The 19,398-nt window shown below is 43.2% G+C and overlaps 1 protein-coding gene across 1 annotated transcript in view; it reads left to right on the top strand.

The window, feature by feature from the left end:
- The first annotated feature begins 2,196 nt into the window (after positions 1 to 2,196).
- Positions 2,197 to 19,398, top strand: part of LOC142582250 (serine/threonine-protein kinase SIK2-like) — a 31,954-nt gene continuing 14,752 nt past the window's right edge. Inside the window, exons 1-6 of the mRNA XM_075691721.1 lie at positions 2,197 to 2,446; positions 3,294 to 3,410; positions 5,747 to 5,810; positions 9,593 to 9,708; positions 15,975 to 16,020; positions 19,153 to 19,277. Coding sequence (XP_075547836.1) covers positions 2,324 to 2,446; positions 3,294 to 3,410; positions 5,747 to 5,810; positions 9,593 to 9,708; positions 15,975 to 16,020; positions 19,153 to 19,277 — 591 coding nt within the window. The 5' untranslated portion in view covers positions 2,197 to 2,323. The remainder of the gene's footprint in view (positions 2,447 to 3,293; positions 3,411 to 5,746; positions 5,811 to 9,592; positions 9,709 to 15,974; positions 16,021 to 19,152; positions 19,278 to 19,398) is intronic.

Below are 19,398 nucleotides of genomic sequence, written 5' to 3'. Positions count from 1 at the left end.
ACTCTTCTTCCACAGAGTAGAGTTGAAGTACGCTACTGTGTTACTAGCTAGCCCCTCCGCGAAAAAGCCAGAGTTGGGAGTACATATAAAGCACATGTGCTCTAAGAAAGACATCGTATGTGTGAAAACCAGCTACTCCTTTACGACTTTAATACAAAATTATTTTTTGTAGTGAGAACGGCCGGGACTGGTAAAATTTGGGTATGAAACTTGCGGACGAAACATTTACCTGTCCTGAATACAAGTGACCTACATTGACTTCAAAAAAGCAAGACAGCTCATTCTTCGCCTGTAAAGCTGTGACGGGCGCCCCATTTCCCGCTGCAAGCACAGGAACATGTTTATTTCGCAACCGCTGAACACATTTAAATGCAACCAGTAGAATTTCAAAAATAAATTTTGAATTATATATATATATATATATATATATATATATATATATATATATATATATATATATATATATATATATATATATATATATATATATATTCGCATTTAGCAGTGGAACGCGACATCGTTCAAAGATCTGATCCCTGACTGCTTCCCACGCTTCCCGGCAACTGGAGCGTACGTAACTGTAATGTTTACCTGGAAACGCTGGCCACGAACGCTATGCCCGAATGTGGGCTTTCTGGTAGAAACGCAGCACGAGACGTTCATTTGAGGGATCGCCAGCCGTTTGTATGCAGGCTCGAGTAGGAGCGGGCGCGACTGGGGGTACCTGGAGGTATTGCAGGGAACCGGGCACCCCGCTCCGTGGCTCCCGCGATACTCACGCACCGGCGCGCGCAAATGGCCGACGCCGTGGCCGGACTATGAATGGTAGAAACGGTGGGAAAGGGGGTTCTTTGAGTTTTCGCGTAACATAATTATATTTTCTCGTATGGTCAAAAAAGAATCCGACGCTATCATGTCTGTAGGTTGTGTGTAAGTCGTACTCTGCGATTTCTCTACTTATTTTAGCTTGACAAATTCAATTAGTTCACTAGCATACTTGGGCCACATTTAGTGCCTGGGTATGGGTGGTCCGAAAATGGTTTTACCGAAACGACGTCCGACGCCAGATTTTCTGCGACACGGGGCCCTTAAAGCTTTCGCGTTAAAATGTTTAATGTGTCGACGTTTCGGCAGGGGGTCTTGAGAAATGTCGGCTTCCGGTCGAAACGTCGACACAATACAGAGTTTTTTTTAAAAGTGCATAACCATATATATAGCGGTGGCGCTGGCTAACACTTCCAGGGTTAGCTCCAGTAGATAAACATAAATACCCAATAAAGTGGATGGGAAAGCTGCGCCACGGTAGCTTATTTGGTAAGAGCGCCACACGCGTAATCCGTATCCCACCTGCTGCCAGTTGTTCTTTCATCCACTTCCATTTCCATTCATTGATAATTTCTTTAATTCAATTAATAAGTAGAATTAATTCCCCTGTGCTGTCTTTGCTCGTTGGCTTCTTATGACTAATAAAAATCGGGCCCCTCGGTTCCCTTCCTTCCCGTGTGTGTATATATATATATATATATATATATATATATATATATATATATATATATATATATATATATATATATATATTGGGGGTGTTAAATCTGTGTGGCATTTTAGAAAGCCGCGTAAGACGACAATTAGCGATGAATTTTTCTTTTTCCGGTGTCATGACTGCCGTTAATGCAGATGTAGTTCAGTAGTGTGCGTAAGCTCAACAAAATGCCCGAGTGTGCTCTTTGACAATCATTTATTCTGTCAAAACTACATTTAAGAATCCCGAGTGGCCATGGGAAAACCGTCTTCATTATTACTTCGAACGAACTTGTTAGAGACAAGTTCGTTCGATCGACTGTTATGCTTGCGAGCTCTGAAATTGCCGTTACGTACCTGCCACTAGCTCGAGCCAGTGGAATGCGGCAAAATTTATTTTAAAAGAAACGAAGTGACTTTACGCTAAAAATTAAGTACATACAAATATTTTAGCTTCGACTCGAACTAGTCTCGGTACGTGTGCTTTAGCAACCTTGCAGAGTTTGAACACCAATCACACTAGACGTCTAAGCGAAACATCCCGTTACTCGAAACCGAAACGAGGCAGATATATTGAACAAACATGGCCGCGCGCGGTAGAGTTCACCGTTCTTTGCCCGTACGTTGTGTTCAAACGTTCGTGCGTAAGAGAAGTGCGTCACGGAGGCGGCGTTTGACGCGCTTCCGGGACGCTGCCGTTTGGTTGTCGGCTCTCGGACCCGTACGGCCGGTGCTGCATGCTGGAAGGCAGCAGGCGTGCACTGCTGGGGCCCTCGCGGGGCGCTCCGGGCCCCCACTAGCCATGGGCATGGCAGTCAAGCTTAAAGGCCCCATCCGGGTGGGATTCTACGACATCGAGCGCACCATCGGCAAGGGCAACTTCGCCGTCGTCAAGTTGGCCAGACATCGCATCACCAAGACCGAGGTTAGCGTCGGTCTCGATGGTTGGGAAAACTCCGTGCTAACGCGTGTAGAGTCTCGTGTGTTACCGCAGCTTCCTCCGGTGGCTACCTGCGGACATCAGAAGTCCTGCGTAATCGTAGCGCCTCGTGGACGAGACGCGAGCATCGGTTATCATTCCGTGCATGCTCGTCCGCGCGATCATTTCTGAGTCTCCTTCGGCGTATCTACACCTTCCCGTCTGATATTACTGCCCTGTGAAGCAATCACTAAAGCATTTTTAATCACAAAGCCTGCGCTGGTTCGTTTTGCAGCGCGTTGGTGGTCAGTTGTGAGACGCTGGGAAAATAATCTGCGCCTACGGAAACCGGTAAATAGCGTCGCAAGCTTCAGCATCCGGCGTCGGCACTGTGCCCGGTAGTGCCCAAAAGTACTCGATCACGAACTTTGAGCTAGTTTGCTGTTTTTTTGTTGGTCTTTTGAATGGAGAGCACAGTGTGAACAGTAATTCATTTAGCAGCGGTTTCGCGCGTTGACGCAAAGACAGTTCGTGCCACGGCGAGCGCACGAAACCACTGCTGGGGAGAAGGGCGAAAGAAAGAGTCAAGCGAATCGGCGCTTGCTTCTCCACTTTTCTTTGTTTCTTCTTTATAATAATGATTTTGCGGTATTTCGTCCTTGCTCTTGCCTTCGGCACTTGTTTTGCGCGGTCTGTGGAAATTATTTCAACACTCAGAATACATTTGTCTAAAGCTATCTCAACTCCAACGACTTGTATTTGTTACCTGAACATGTTATCGAGAACCTCTCAAGTCTCCGGATACTTAGAGGTGTCACATCAATTTTGGTTAACTGATCTGTGATACATGCAGGTCGCCATCAAGATTATTGACAAGACACAATTGGATGCAGCCAGCCTGGAGAAGGTGTTCCGTGAGGTGCGCATCATGAAGATGCTCAGCCACCCACACATTGTGAAGCTGTATCAGGTAGGTTGTGCAGGTAGACTGCTTTTCCATCTTTCTCGAAACTTGAAACTGGCGTGATGATAATAGCTTGTAGGTTCATTCATTGATATAGGTGCACGGCCTGCATTTTGTCATCGTTGCTGTTAGCTTAATGATATAGGTACACATATACGTTCATTCATGTACACATTTCAGGGTGATGTCAAAACGAAAATACCAATGCCTCCCCCCCTCCCCCCCCCCGAAAAAAAAGGGAAATAAATTCAGCGATTTTATATGTCGAAATTTCAATCTGATTGTAAGGTGTGCTGTAGTGGGAGACTACAAATTAATTTTGACTGTCTGAGTTTCTTTAGCATGTACCTAAGCCCAATGCCCCAAGTGTTCTTCCATATTGCACATGAACGCACCCTTTTTCAACAAAAGACTGCATACATAACAGCTGTTGGCTGTTGAAGTGCTGTAAAAAGTGTGGTACATCTTGGTACAGTTTGGTAGTTAATTAATTTCTTGAATGTAATAATGTTTATCACACTCAGACATTGCAAGACTTACTCAGACATTGCAATAATTTATGCTTTATAGGATAACTATGTTCGTTTGGTGGCACTTCTCTGGAATATGTGCAGTGTTCAGTACCACATACAGGAATGATCGAAATAACTGTCTGTACAGATGGTTCGTAAATTTGTTACCACTCATAGCCAGTACTAGTAGGCTCACTTTAATTACTTACTGATGCTTAATTGAAAACCTTGCGGAACCTTGAAACCTTACGAAAAGCTTGAGAAAGTGCACATGGTATCTGGAGTGTTCTTTAATTACACAGCTAAGGGTACATGCATGGCACATAGCATTTTTCATGCGTTTACAAAAGTTCAATGTACTACAACACTTGTTGCAAATACATGGGCCCACTTACAGAAATTGTTATCTGCGATCGTACTCTGTTCAGAGACCGTGCTGCCGAAGGATTCTTTTGTGGCAAAAGAAACTCGTTTTGTCTTACAACTGGGCTTTCTCAGTCAAAAAGTTTTGTCCTCATAATGTAACTTTCACCATTCTAGCTGGCACAGTTAGTGACAACCCCACATATCAAACGTTTGATGAATAATTTGCTTTGTACACCTGCTACAGTCAAAAGGGCTAATGTTGTATAGATAGAACCCATTTTTACACCTGTTGCTTATATAATAACCATGTTAATCATGCTTGATTTGTTATGTTTTACATGCTTCTTTCATGTATTCTTTTTCCCCTTATATTTCTTGTTTCCCACTTCCCTCTGTAATGCTTCGACCCTGAGGGTATATGAAATAAAAATAAAATAAAAGGAAGCCTCTTAAATTAAGTGACCTCTGTAACAAAGGATTAATTATGTTTTGGCCAAATTCGTCTCTTTCACATGTATTGTGAACGCCTCTACAATGATGACCACTACAACGAATTTGCCTGTACAACAAAAGAATTCAGGTGTTCCTGATAGCTGATTTCTTACTCTACAACGAATGCCATGTAGTGGTGCTGCCACTTGCTCTGCAGGTGCCACTGACCTGAGCTCTGTGCTAACACTGACGGCAGTGCTAGCAATGTACTTGGCAAGCGTGCCAATGTCAGCAAGCATTACAGTCTTGCTGCGCTGCTTCTATAATTGCTTAAATCACATGCTGCTTGTTGTAACACAGCAACAAGTACAACAGCTGGTGAGCATGTCGCAGTTGATGATGACAAGATGACGTAATCGTAACTGACGACCGATGACATAGTCAAAGCCATCTAGGGTGAAAAGCGTGCAAGTGTCACTGAAGGCAACAATGATGAGTTTCAAAACGAAACAAGAGTTTTGACATCAAAGGAGGGGGTAGTGACATTCAACGCTCCCGAATTTCAGCATAGAGCATGCTGTGAACCTCAGTGTAATAAGGTTGCCAACAGTCGCACATTCAGTCAAAGTGTGCAAAAAAAGAAAAAGCTACTTATTTCACTAAGTCGCCCTTGAATTCATGTTAAATAAGCTTTTCTCTTCTTGAACGTGCTTAGCCTGTTCTATTGTGAGTGGTACATATGCAATGTTTACCAACGAAGTGACCTGTATAGCAAAGTATTTTGGAGGCCCCACTCACTTTATCGTAAAGGCAATTGACTGTGTATACCACAGTAAAGACTCATTTTACATTCTCTAGAAGGCTTTTCTGTAGGCTGAATATGCTTTCATTAAATTTTGTGATTTTTCTAAGGTTAGACTGGCTGAACTACACTGGTTGAACTATGTAGGAGTGGCCTTCCAAATCCTCAAAATGTCTTAGTTGCTTCTGATAAGTGTCATAAATTTATAGTGGCTGACTGGCTTTTTGCAGGTGATGGAGACAAAGAATATGCTGTACCTGGTATCAGAGTATGCCAGCCAAGGCGAGGTGTTTGGTAAGTTTTGTCTTATAACTGCATTCTAGCAGTAGTTCCCATACACTGCCCCTAGCATACTATGGATTACTGTGCACACCGAGACAAAGACAGGAAAAGATGAAGACAGATGCTGACTATCAAATTCTGGAGGCAGTTGCCTCACACCTCTTAACCTTGTTGCCCCTAAAACCTTGTTGCAGTTCATCTCTGTGTTTTTGGGACTTCACAACTCTGCTTTTGCACTCATTGTTTGTTGTCACCCTTGTAGCCATCACTATATGTCATGCTTATGTGCTTTCATACTGCATCCATGTGAGGCAACTGCCTCCAGAAGTCGCAAGTCAGTGCTTGTCTTCGTCTTCAACACACTGTCTCTGCATATCATAAAGTGCTGAGCTTTTTAACATGTTTACTGCAGTGCTGGTCATTGGTCAGTCATGGTAGTTTGTCAGAGGAACAAGTTGTCGCCCTGATGCCCAAAGACAAGGCTGTGTCGCATTGAAGTGTGCAGAAAGCACATATACTATCAATGCTCATGGTTGCGGGAGTAGTCACCCTTCCCCTCACTACCTCTAAGTATAAACTGTGCATTCGATTAACATCTAAGGTTGACTGGTTTGTTTACACTTGATCGAGTTGTTCTCTTTTTGCCAAACCACGGCTGATACATGGTGTCAGAAGGGGGATATGAACCCACAAGCACATACATGGACTCGGAATGTGATGGCCTGATACAAATACACCTTGTCGGAATGTCGGCCCTATCAGCGTCGCTCAATTGACCACAGTTCATTATTGGTAACTCATGATACACAGGAATTGATACCTCAAAAATTGCTAGCATTGTAAACGTGTTAAGCTGAACTTGTGGTACTCTAGTGTAAACGCATGACTGCTCCAGCACTTTTGTCAGAATAACTGCCATGTGAATTGATATTAGTCGTGTGACCATGAAAATGGAATTGTGTGCACTTCTTACTTATGCTCTAAATTATGGGTATTCATTATTCAAGTTAAAGTTGGCATTGCAGATGTTACTGATAGAGTGAATACATTTCTGTGCTAAAATATTACAGAGCAGGGAAGGCTTCCTGTAAATGTTTAAGCTTGTAAATTGTGTGTTTGGGTACTTTTGGCCCATACAAACTTTAACTTAGTGGGTGTGATGTAACACAATCCCTGTGATCTCCATGCATGGCCAATATAGAGAAAATAAATAATTCAACTGAAAGATTACACAGTATTGTTTATGACAAAAATAGCACTTTTAAACTGTACATGATATCTAAGTGTTCAATAAAGGTATGTGCCTGGAATGTTATTCTTTGTGCCACCCTCCCTTGGAGTTCGTCTGAAAAGCCACACTGGCAAAAAGTGCACACATGAACTCACAGCAACATTCATATTTCCTCTTGTTATGGGCTTGTTGTTTTAAGGGCTCCTGAACGACCCCTCGAGCTTGGTGAAAAAAACAGTCCGCAGATAGCATATGATGCTGCGAACTTCTCAACCAAATTTTGCAGTCGGGCGCCATATGAAGCTCGCATGTAGAACACAAAGTCACGTTTTTTTCAAACGCTCATTTTTCAACAGAAGTTTGCTCCTCGCTCTTTTCTGGGTGCTTTATTTTGCAATATAGCAGATTCCTATATGCGGGTGCTATTGGCCAATAGCTGACATCAATCTAAAAGGGTGTTTGGATGTTTGGCTTCATCCCACTGTTACTGTGGATATTTATTGACGCAGTTTAATAAACACACTTTGTTCTCTTAATAAACAGGTTGAAGTTAGCAAAAATCTGCTTTTGAATTTTGATGATAAATACACACTTTCAGAAGAAGCCAACTATTGCCTGCTTACGCTCGGCCACATAGAAATTAAACTTTGGCCACCCTGCTCATCGGTGTCGTAGCCATCGAGTCTCACTGATTTTGACTGGTTTTGAACACTCAACTAGTCTCGAACCGTGCAAAACTTAAGGTTAGACCACACGCATGCTTGCCAGTGCACGCTCACTCCTTGGTGCTCCTGGTTAGACGCCTTGGCAGACTTTGCTACATATTGAGCTGTTAATAGTGCTTCAAAATGCACAAATTGGATGTGGCTGTTATCCATCAGTCAAGCTGGTGTAAGACAAAGTCGGTCTGCACCACGTAGCACAGCCAATCTGCAGCATATAAGCGTGAGCGTGCACTCAAGCCAAGTCGTTCACAAAGCAAGCACCGTGCATACGCACTACAGTTGCATGTAGCTGTGGTCTGCTACGTAGCGTAGAAATTGCAGCTGCCACAGGTTGCCGCGACGAGTCCACTGACTGAGCGCAGCGCAGCTTGCTGAGGGCAACTGCGTTTGGCACGCCATTGGCACCAAAATCTGAAGTAGTGCTGTCTAAGTTAACATCCAGAATCAAATTTGAACAGCGCGCCATGGTGATGTTTAGTATAGTAGGAGTGTTGTGGGCATGCTTCATCATAGCCTTCGCAGTGCAAGTCATTGAAGAAGGAGCAAGCACCGCGTAAGAGATGCTCGATTGCCAATAATTCCACTTCTGCTGAATGCATTGAAATACTTTTTGTGCAAAGTATTTCTGAAAGAGTATATTTTAACTTCAAATTCATTTCTTGACTGCAACGAAAAGTGGTTCAGGGACCATTTAATTTTGTTTCACCTATAGTTGCTACTTTGCGCATTTTTGCAATCAATGCATTGAACTTTGCCATTTGTGTATGTATATTTAAATTGCTTTTGAAGGCCACTGGTATTTCCAGTGGACTCCTCTCTCTTTCCTCCTCCTCACTTTTTTTTTGTCATTGCCAGTAAAAGCCAGATTAAATATAAGAATAAGAAAGGTTCCTGCTAGGCCTCTTGGCCTAGCAGGAACCTTTCTTCGCCATTGAGAAAAAGTTTCATTTCATTGCTGCTTGAGCTCATCATTCACACACTAGTTGGATTGCAATTTATTTTGCCTAGTCCCATGAATTCATTGCACATTTATTTCTAGTACTAGTTCTGTACAAGAAAGTCTGTGTAGAAGACCAGTGGCCTTAAAGTTTTAGTCCTGCTTTAAAAGGTCATGGTGGAGAATAGTTATTTCTGTCTGGGTCAAAAGGTACGTGCTCCCTTGTCCCCTTTGTTTACCAATGTTCCCTTTGCCAGTGTATCAAAGTCTGCTGTTGTCACTTAAGTTCCATTGTCTAAGTGGAAAACTACAATTTTAAAGGCAATGTACAGCTGCTGTCAGTTTTAACCTGAACAATGAATACACATATATAGCAGCTTAATTTTAACAAGGAAAGGTTGTAAGGAACAAACATAGAGGAACAAACAAACAAAAAGGTTATCTGAGTATCTCCAAGCGACGGCAAACAACATTATCTTGTTTTTACCCAGCTATGTGGCATTTGCATATATTTAAACCTTGGTGCATGATAGTTTGGATCCTCCGTATATAACCACTTTAGCCAATGTGAGATTTCATTGCAGCTGGTCTTTAAACTAGCACATTCAAAGCACCCCAACCAGAAATATTCAGCACTATCTACAAGAGAATGGAAAAGGCACTGGAGGCATGTTTAGCTTAAATGTAATGGTGACTGTGCCTTATATTGCCGCTCTTTAAAAAGCACTCAAGTTTGTCTTCCTTGTGCATTATAAGTAAGGAGGAGGCAGAAAAACCGTTTTTCATTGACATACTAGAGGAAAACAAAGGATTAAGTGCAGAGTGTTTGTGTATTTATCATATATAAGTTGTTTTCTCCAAGTAGGGAAGACCAAAGCTTGCCTTTTGACCTTCTACGCAGAGTTCATCTCACGGCATGGTCGTATGCCTGAACCAATGGCACGGCGGAAATTCTGGCAGGTTCTGCTGGCAGTTGAGTATTGTCACAGCCAGCACATCGTCCATCGAGATCTTAAGGTGGGCCTCAAATCAGGAATATCAGTGTTCGGCGTTGTCTGTCGATTCTGCAGGGAACCGAGACCTTTACTTTACTGTTGCAACTTTTATGTAAACTTGTGCAAGGTGTTGCAGCTTTATGGAGTACAGCCATTGAAGAAGTGCCAAACTTTGCCCTTGGGGTAGCTGAAGGGGATGCTTTATAGTGAAGGAATACTGACACCAGCACCTCCTCTAACTAGATGCCTGGAACATGAGCCAAAACCTGCTGCACTTATTTTTTGCTTTTCCTCCTTTGCACTTGGTATGGCCACTAGAGCTCCTTGTGGTGAACGCTTGGGACACACCGGCAGCTGCACAGCCACCACCGTGCTGCTGGTAAATCTCAAGCAGACAATGAACACCCGTTGTGATCTATGTATTGTAATGGTTGGGGTCGGGCATGAAATAGATGGTAGCTGGCCCATGCCGTCGTCCAACTTATCCACGCTGAAAACGTTGAAGGGAAAGACTTGTTCTCATCGAGAACAAGGAATACAGTGGAACCCCGTTCATACGTTTTTCACCGGACCGAGGAAAAAAAACGTAACAGCCGGGAAAATGCAAAAGTGAGGAAAGTTCCGAAAATCAATGAAAAAAGTGCAGCTTCAACTATAGACAATTTATTTCCACAGAGTGCGCTTAGACCTTAAAGAAGTCCAGAATGGTGGCTTGCCGTTTCTTTCGCTCGCTAGAAATCGCCGCACGTTTCTCAATAGCCTGGAAGGCTGCATTGCTGTCAGCGTCGCTGTGAGGTGCGACGTACCTGCGGAGGAGGTCCAGAGCCGCGACGGCTTCTCCAAAGCTAGGATTTGGCAACTCCCCGGCATCATGCGGCTCGTGCTCCTCGTCGTCACCGCGCCACGGCAATGGCAACGGACGAAGGAATATCCGTGGGAAATTTTGCCCTCTTTGGCGTAATCTTGCTAACGTGCTAACGATTGTTTAGTATTGCTGCGGAGCGCGCGCGTCCGAGCAGCCCGGTTGTGCACAGTGCGGCGTGGTTTCGTGAGAAATGTAAACAAGAGAGGAGAGCTGGCCCGATAGGCGGAGCAACGCCATGAGCAATGCCAACTTCCGGAAGAGTGACGTCAGGGCCTCTCCTGAGTTTCCTTCCTCCGTGAGTCGACCCATCCAACAAACCATGTGGTGACCGTAATCACAGTGATAGTGAGAGCATTTTTCACGTATGGCCATCTATTGGCGGCCTCTCGAACTGGCGTGCAGCTTCTTGCAGCAAGTTCTATAGCCAAGCCCGGCCACGCCCGGTCAAAACTCGTCAAAAACCAAAATGGTGGTTGGAGCGCGTTGCCTACTTTAGCCCAGGCGGGTTCGGGTTGCAACGCATCATGCGGGAACGTTTTCACAGCTACTACGTAACAGCGGGGTTCCTTATACATTGGATCCTATGGAAGCTATGCCGGGACCAGATGAAAACGACGTAGCAGCCGGGAAAACGCAGCAGTGAGGAACGTAACAGCGGGGTTCTACTGTATAGGATTTATTTACAGTATCTACATGAGAACGTTACAGTTCATCAGTCTAGCATGACTGAGAGAGAATGTACACCAAATATCCGACGACGGCTGCTTGAATACACATTGTCCTCCCTAGATCCCTAGGTGAGGGAAAACGGCCGCTCAACCCTCGACCTATGGGAGCGTCCAAAGTCATCGTCGCCGACCCGCCTTTGAGGGGGAGGGGACCACGCCGAGGTGAGAGGGTTCTCGCAGACAATGGTCCTGTCCCGAGCAGGCACCTCTTCATCCCAGTGTTGACTCCGCAGGCAGTGGCCGCCGCATCTGTCGATTGGCTGACGACTTCTAAGACCCATGAGACGGCGCCGCAAAACACCTCCTTCCAGGAGTTTCACCTCTTCAAACAAACAGTGATGGTGACGGCGAATCCACTAACAATGCTTGGTCCGCCGACTGCGTGTATACATCCCGGCGCTGTTCGGTTGGGGACTGTCACATTGTCATCCTTACAAAACGAGTTGCCGCCGTAGACATCGTGGCGGCGAAGGGCTGCTGACTCGGTGCATTGTTTTCCCAAAGCGAGTCATCACAACGGGCCAGGCAGGTTTCGTCGGTTGCTTCTCCTCCAGTTCGCCAGCCCCCGCGGGCCGTTCGTAACAGTATAAGCACACAACATTAATGCTGTTTCTTCATTCACGCAGCTAATTACCGTATGTTTTGATGTACAAATACCACACCATAAAAAAATAAAGGGCGTAGAGTGTTGAAAAGTGCCAAATTATTTCACCTAGCTTGCAGACGGTGTGCTTATTCTCTGCCAGACACAGTAAGTGAGCTTGTTTGTTCATCCACCAGCTTGGTGCTAACTGCAGCATCCATTTCTCAGATGGTCTTTTGCCATTGGATTTATGCTTTCATGCAGGAGTATGTTTAATTGAGGCATATGTTATTTTAATTGCTCAGTAATGTGCCATTGCTGCATGCTACAATGCTCGTCTGTAGTCAGAGAAAAGGAGACCCAGGTGTCTCTTTTTACGAAATACCTTCCCACAGCAGTTTGTGTGACCAGTGGCTAAGGCAGTTTCGAGTAAAGATAAAGTGCCATCAAGTTAACTTGTAGCGAGTGCTCTGTAATGTGCAGTCAGTACTTCCACACTGAGGACTTCAGGAAAGACTGATGAAGTGGCTGCTGAAACCAGTTCTCGTGCCCAGTGTCTTAGGCAGTTTTTGATCAACTCAGACCTACTAGACCATTGCCTTGTGTGCGACCTCGAGCATGGCCTCAAGTGCGGCTTCAAGTGCAGGAGCTAGCAATCCAGTCTGCTGGCAGCAAGCTGTGCTGACGAGAGTCGCGTGACTCCAGAAGTACGGCAAGGCCCCTCCAGTGGGAAAGGAAGCAAAATCCCAGGCATCTAGTTAGAGTTTATTTAACAAGGAGAGGCGGGCTAGTTGGTGGTTGATATTGGAATGCATTATTTAACCACGCAAACGATCGCGGACGAAGAAGGAAGCATGCTTGTCTGCTCTTGTCCTGTGTGTTTCCTTCTTCGTCCATTGTCATTTGCACGGTTACATAATGCATTCCGATATCTAGTTAAAGGAGGCGCTGCTGACACTTATTTTCCAAGTTGCAGGAGCTGTATGATTTGGAAGGTTTGGGAACCTTTAAGATATACATATTATAATTACAATTAAATTCTTCTCTAAATGCCTGACTTGGCATCGTCGACATCATTGTCGATGTCACAACACAGAGCAAAATATTCTGACTTTGTGTTAGCAGTAAAGGTAGCAACAACTTGGTTTGAGCAATTGGTTCATCTTGAATACAACTTGAAGCAGCGCGAAGAGATGAGGACAGGTACAACAAAACAACCCTGACAGCATGAGCTCTGACTGCCAATTGAAGTTTATTCAAGAAAGAACCAGCCATTTATAATCTGTTGATCCACAACAAGCATCTGTTGACACCACAGAAACCAAGATGAATGCATCAGCTCGGTGTCACTTAGCATATCAGATTTACATATGTTTTTCTGGATAAACATCTGTACCTGCAGTCTCGCTATGCACATGCCTGTCGATCCTGATTGTTCTTGTAGGTTCAACACATTTTAAATGGCGGGTGCTTTCTCGAATAAACTTCACTGACAGTCAGCACCCGTCCTGTTGTGGTTGTTTTCTCGCTTCTGCCTTTGGCCGTTCGCCCTTCTTCAAGTTATATTCAGTAAGGGTAAACATGATCATGTAGCTCATAAAAAATTATTGTGCTGCGCTTGTCTATCCTAGCCATGTTCGCACGTTGGCAATTGCAGTGATTGCATAAATTGAGCGAGCATGCATCTCCAGCTATCAAAACTGCAACTGCTTCATTGGAACAAGTGCTGTACATTATTTATGGTGCTATGATGTTTGCACTAATTCTTTTAGGGTGAGAGGGCCTTGACATTCATTTACCACAAAAATAAAAGAAGAAGAAAAAGATGTGATGTGGTTATCTCTTGAAGCTGGGAGGAGCTGTGATGCCAAAGCATGCCTACTTCTCCACAAATTTTAATAACCACTATGGGAACACCTTCCTGAGAATGATAAATAAGTAGCTGGTAGGGTGAATACTCTCCCCAAAATAAAGTCCTGGTTGCAGTGCTCATCATGATTTATAGCCTGTTGTACACATTGACAGTGTTGCCACAGGGAGAAAGGATACCTCGGGAATGCCTGTGGGATTGCAAAACAAAGACAAACATACAATGAATTCTGGGGTTTTGCATACCAAAACCACATTATTATGAGGCGTGCCATAGTGGGGGACTCTGGATTAATTTGTACCGCCAAGGAATCTTTAATGTGCCCCTAATGTACGGGACATGGACGTTCTTGCATTTTGCCCCCATCGAAATGGGGCCGCTGTGGCCAGGATTTGAACCCTGTGACCTCTTGCTTAGCAGCGCAACACCACAGCCACTAAGTCAGTGGGGTGTGTAAGACAAACGTACAATACCCCTCATTTAGCTATATACGAGGGTTCTTCAATAAAGACTAAGACTGATGCCATGAAGTCTTTATTTCCAAAAATTATTCATTGGCACTTTTATCTCTTTATATATGCTCCTCCAGTGAATTAAATCCACGCATTGCACCATTTCTATTAAGCATGGATAACGTGTGTGAAGCCATCTTTTACCACATTTCTTAAAAATCGCCTCCAACATCCTGACTATGCCTTGTTACATATTAAAAAATTTCATTTTTTACGTTCCCCAAAGCATCATAACAATTGCTTTATTTATTCTGCATTCCAGATGCAGCACTCTCTGACTTCTTTACATACCTCACGGTATCAAATGAGATTGCTTTGACTTGGAACAAGGTGCAGTTAAGACATTGGAGATGATTTAAAGGATGGTGGCAAGAAATGGCTTCACTCATGTTATCTAAGCTTGGTAGAAATGGGAGGACGTGCATTTCTATTACTTGGGAGCATATAGAAAGGGATAAAAGTGTTAATGAATAATTTCCAGAAATGAATGTTTCAGAGCATCACTCTCCATCTTTATTGAGCAACCCTTGTATTAAACACTTATATCCTCAACCTTGTGTATTTGCTGGTTAATGGCTATCTTAAAAGGTACAGTCATGACATCTTCATTTGATCATTTTCTTTATGTTACAGAAAAATCCAAACATTCTAAACCTTAGAAAAAAATACTGACAAGCACTCGAATGTCATAGCTAATGACTATGATGCATACTTATTCTTACAAACCAGCTTCAGTTTTGGTACCCAGGAAGTGGGTGCATCATGATGTCGCAGCACACTGACTCATTATGTTTCTTTGATTGCTGCAGTTGCCACAAGCCAGCATCTTTGAAGCAATGTGCGCAGCACTCTGTTTAATTCTTTAATGACCAGCACCATCATACCTAGCCTTGTTGCTACTCAATGCGGTAAACTTTACTCTGTGTCATGACATGACGATTATGTCTATGGCACCAGGTGTGACATTGCATGACTTTGCTATTGAATTCAAATATCTTATAAGTGTTTCTTAACCTTTATATTTGATAAATGGCATCATTTTACATGTGAGAAGTGTCTGCTCAAGTCTCTACAACATTGAAAATATCCTTTGAAGCATGCTGCCCCATAACTACTTGCTCTTGTAAGGAAGAAAAGGAGTGAAAGGGTTAAAAAGTCAGAAGGAAAAGCCAGCATATGGGCTATGAGCTACATATTCAGAGATTGCATATGTCTTAGACATTCATGACAGCATATCTAGTGAGTACGGAAGTTTGTCTACAAGTTTACAAGGTGTAGGGCTCCTTTAAAATAATCAGCTAGACAATACCAGCACACTCTTTCATGCAGTAATTGCTTTACATTACGTTTAACCGTATAACCAGAAAGCAATGTTAACTTACCATGTAACCCCAACCGCAGAAGTTCCCAGAGCACACGAGCCATGAAAAAAAAGAAAGCAAATTTTGTTGCAGCTTATGAATCGATTTTAGAATTCTTCAGTCCATTGCATTCTTCCTTGAGTCGTATTGCACACGTGAATTCCACGCTGAGCAGTGAAGCTCAAGGGTGTTCAGATTTTTCAGTTTCTGTGCCTAGAAAGATTTTGTCTGTGGGTGCAAGGGCATGATGGAAGCATTTGCGCATATTAGCTTAGTGCAGCACTCACAAGAAATGTGGATAAGTTATTTGTGTTTGGAAGGTTGCGCTCTTTTTTTGTAGTGCCTAATGAAGGCTGGCTTTTGTTGCAGGCAGAAAACTTGTTGCTCGACTCTCACATGAATGTCAAGCTGGCTGGTAAGACATGGCAACTGCCACTCTTATTTGTTCTTGGGCTGTTGCAATATGCTTTGAGCACTGAATTTGTCTTTCATGACGGCACTGCTGATGACACTTGTAAGCAGTGTGTCAGAACGGAACAAAAACGAAAAACAAGAAAAAAAAGTTTTTTTTACTGGGACGAAAACATAACAGAAACATTATTTATTATTTTGTTTGTGAGTGAAACAGGAATATTTTTTATCTGTTTTCGGTTCAAAGGGAAAGTCGGCCATCCAAAACAACTAACGTCTGGCAGCATCAGAATTGGCACGTATCTTGGGTGTCTGCATAAGTGCGTATCTCGGGCAGGGATAGGGCGAGCGGTAGCCGGCGGAGTGCTTTGTCAATCCAAGCCTGCCGCTTGGTGAACTAGCAGATTGGCATCGCCAGAAAGCCTAGGGCTTGTGCACTGATGCTCAGTGCGTTGATTCAAGGCACTGAGCATGATCTCAGAATTCACAATTCCCTCATTGAAAAAAAAAACAGATACTATGTTTTGTCATTATATTGTTTCGAAAACTTTTCCATGTGAACCAAAACCATTATAAACCATTACAGATCATTCTTTTTTCTCGTTCCAGAGCACAACTGGAACAAATTTTTAAGTGGAATGAAATTAAAACCAGAACGAAAAACATTTCATTCTGACACCCTGCTTATAGGACAACTGCGATTAAATTTTCAGTTATGTATAAAGCCCAGTTTCAGATAGTGTAGATACAGAGCAGCCTCCATGAAAAATATTGTGCAGTAGCTGCTTCACCAAAAAATTGCTAAAATATACATTTTCCATACCAGAACTGAGAAAGCAAAGTGCCATTTTCACATGCCAAAAATGAGAACCAGTGCGGCTCCTTGATGTGACCTCCAAGATAAAGTGGCACCCATGTTGCACTGAAAATGTCGGAGCCAATCTGCTGGGATTAGCGTAACCTTTGCTAGCCACCAAGTGCCCACATATCTGCTTAGGTGCTGTGTAAAGGCTGTTAATAAGGAAATTAGGTTATTACCAGCCGTGCAACTTCGCCATGATTGCTTCGATAGTATATAGCACTCATGTATAACAAATGTAGAAAATTTCTTTGCAATTGGCCTTTCAAGGTTGTTAAATTGACCTACTGAGATGACTGAGCAGGTGTGACATTCTAGTGCCGAGGTTTACTTCATCGTTCAGTAAGCAGCTGGTGCTGCAAACATTTCAAAGGAGGCTGAAAGGGAAAATGTTGTGTTGCAAAAAAGTTTATAGAGCCTAAAGTTGGCCTCATACTGAATTCATTAAGCTCACTTTTCTGCGTAGGGTGCAATGTAGCGGCCACATAAATTTTTAGACAACTTCATTCACCTTGAATCTTCGTTCAAGTGAGCATTGTTAAGGGGGAGGTGGGTCGTAGAACAAAAAAAAATTATTCTTTGAAATATGGTGCTGCAAACTTGTACGTATATTTAACGTAATGTGCTTATTTCAAATATGCTAATAATTTTTTGCATAATTTGCAAAATATCAGTTCCTGAAATTTAGCTAAACAGGCTACCAGTGGCCTCTGCATGATTCAAGGAATGCAATAAGACCAACCTTATTGCTCTGCCTTACCTAGAACAAGAGTTGCAAGACTTTAGAGTTAGTCACCAGAAAATTTCGAGTTCCAAATTCAACACCTCACAACATGTGTTCATGGTAAGGCAGAGCAATAAGGTTTATCTTATTGCATTCCTAGAATCATACAGAAGCCATTGATACTTTATTTAGCGAAATGTCTGAAACATATTTTGTAAGTCTTTGCAGAAGATAATTTAAGGAAGCTTGCGTAAAATTTTAATCAAGGATGTAAATGAATATAGACCTTATATTTGAAATAAGCATATAACATTACATATATGTACAAGCTTTTAGCACTACCTCAAAGACAAAGATTTAAAAAATGTTTGTTCTATGACCCACATCCTCCCTCAAGGTGATGTTTCCTGAAATAAATGTGTGTAAAGAAGAAAGAATGAAAAAAAAATTCAATGCATTGGCAGCAGCATCCAGAAGGGCTTGCAACAAATGGGAAGTGTACTGTCAAAGGCTGCCTAAAGTCTATCTTTCATTTCTGTTGCCTGTCTGTTTACAGATGTTCATGCTAACAAGTGAATTTAACACTTCAACAATGGACACCCTGCAGTTTTATAGAACATAAAGATATAACACAATATTGTCACGTCACATTATAGAAAAACAGCCACCCCTTTAGTTGGTACAGGCATCGAGTCTGAGTCTCCAACCGTCAACACTGCGCACGAGAAAAAAACTAAGCACCGGCGCATGGATTGAAGCATCTTCGTCTGCTTCTTTACTGGCGTCCGTTAAAGCAGGTACTGGCACGTGGACAGATGCGTCTTGTCTGTTTCCTAATTCGACAGCGTCTTTTACAGGGTGTGGCAGTATCAGCTGTTGTGTGGAGACATGCACTTACTGATGCCTACCAGCCTGTCAGGATCAGCTGGTTATAGGATAAATGACAACTTTGTCTAACCTGTGCATTTTGTCTAAAGGTGTGGGTGATGAAGTGTCACATGTTTATGCAGTTATTGGATATGTGTGTTATGAGTTTGGAACTGAGAGGTGTTGTGTAAATAACACACATTGCTCAGGGACGGTCCTAGTGCAGGGGGTGCAGCCTCAGAGGTCAATGAACAAAGCTACAAGCAGCAGCTTGCTACCTGCAGGTGATGGTGAAGAATATGCAGCAGCCACTACAGCATGCAATGAACACTTTTGTATTTTCCACCTCTTTTGATAGGCCCTAGTTCCCTTCGGACTCGTTGGCCCCACTGTCATTTGTCGAAGTGCCTATGTGGCACTTGTGTAGGGTTGCAGTGTGTGCTGCTAAAGTGCACTATGAGCTGAAATTGCTAGGGAAGTTGCTTAACATAAGCTTTAATGCGTTTTTTCATTGCAATGTGGACTGACCTTGCGAAGAAGCAGATTCGTCCCGATGCTTTGTTCAGTGTTCCTGAGCTTTCAGTGGTAATTTTGCCATATGAAAGTCTGCTCTCCTCTCATCCTGAGATGACACTGTGTAGAATGTACAGGTACGGTCATGTCACCTGAGACAAATTTCTTCGCAGATTTCGGCTTCAGCAACTTCTATTCACCGACGGGCTACTTGACGACATGGTGTGGCAGTCCACCATATGCAGCTCCCGAGGTCTTTGAGGGAAAACGATATGTGGGCCCCGAGGTTGATGTCTGGGTAAGGAAGGATCCTTCATGTGTGTAATGAAGCAAGCTTCATGCTTCTTCTAGTGACAGTGGCTTAAACGTTGCTTCATTTTGTTTTTGTTGCTCCAACTTCCTGAGAACAATGCGTGGCA

Source organism: Dermacentor variabilis, chromosome 5, assembly GCF_050947875.1.
Source record: "Dermacentor variabilis isolate Ectoservices chromosome 5, ASM5094787v1, whole genome shotgun sequence".
NCBI lineage: Eukaryota > Metazoa > Arthropoda > Arachnida > Ixodida > Ixodidae > Dermacentor > Dermacentor variabilis.
The sequence above is the reverse complement of the archived record's forward strand: the minus strand, read 5'-3'. Positions and strand labels throughout refer to the sequence as shown.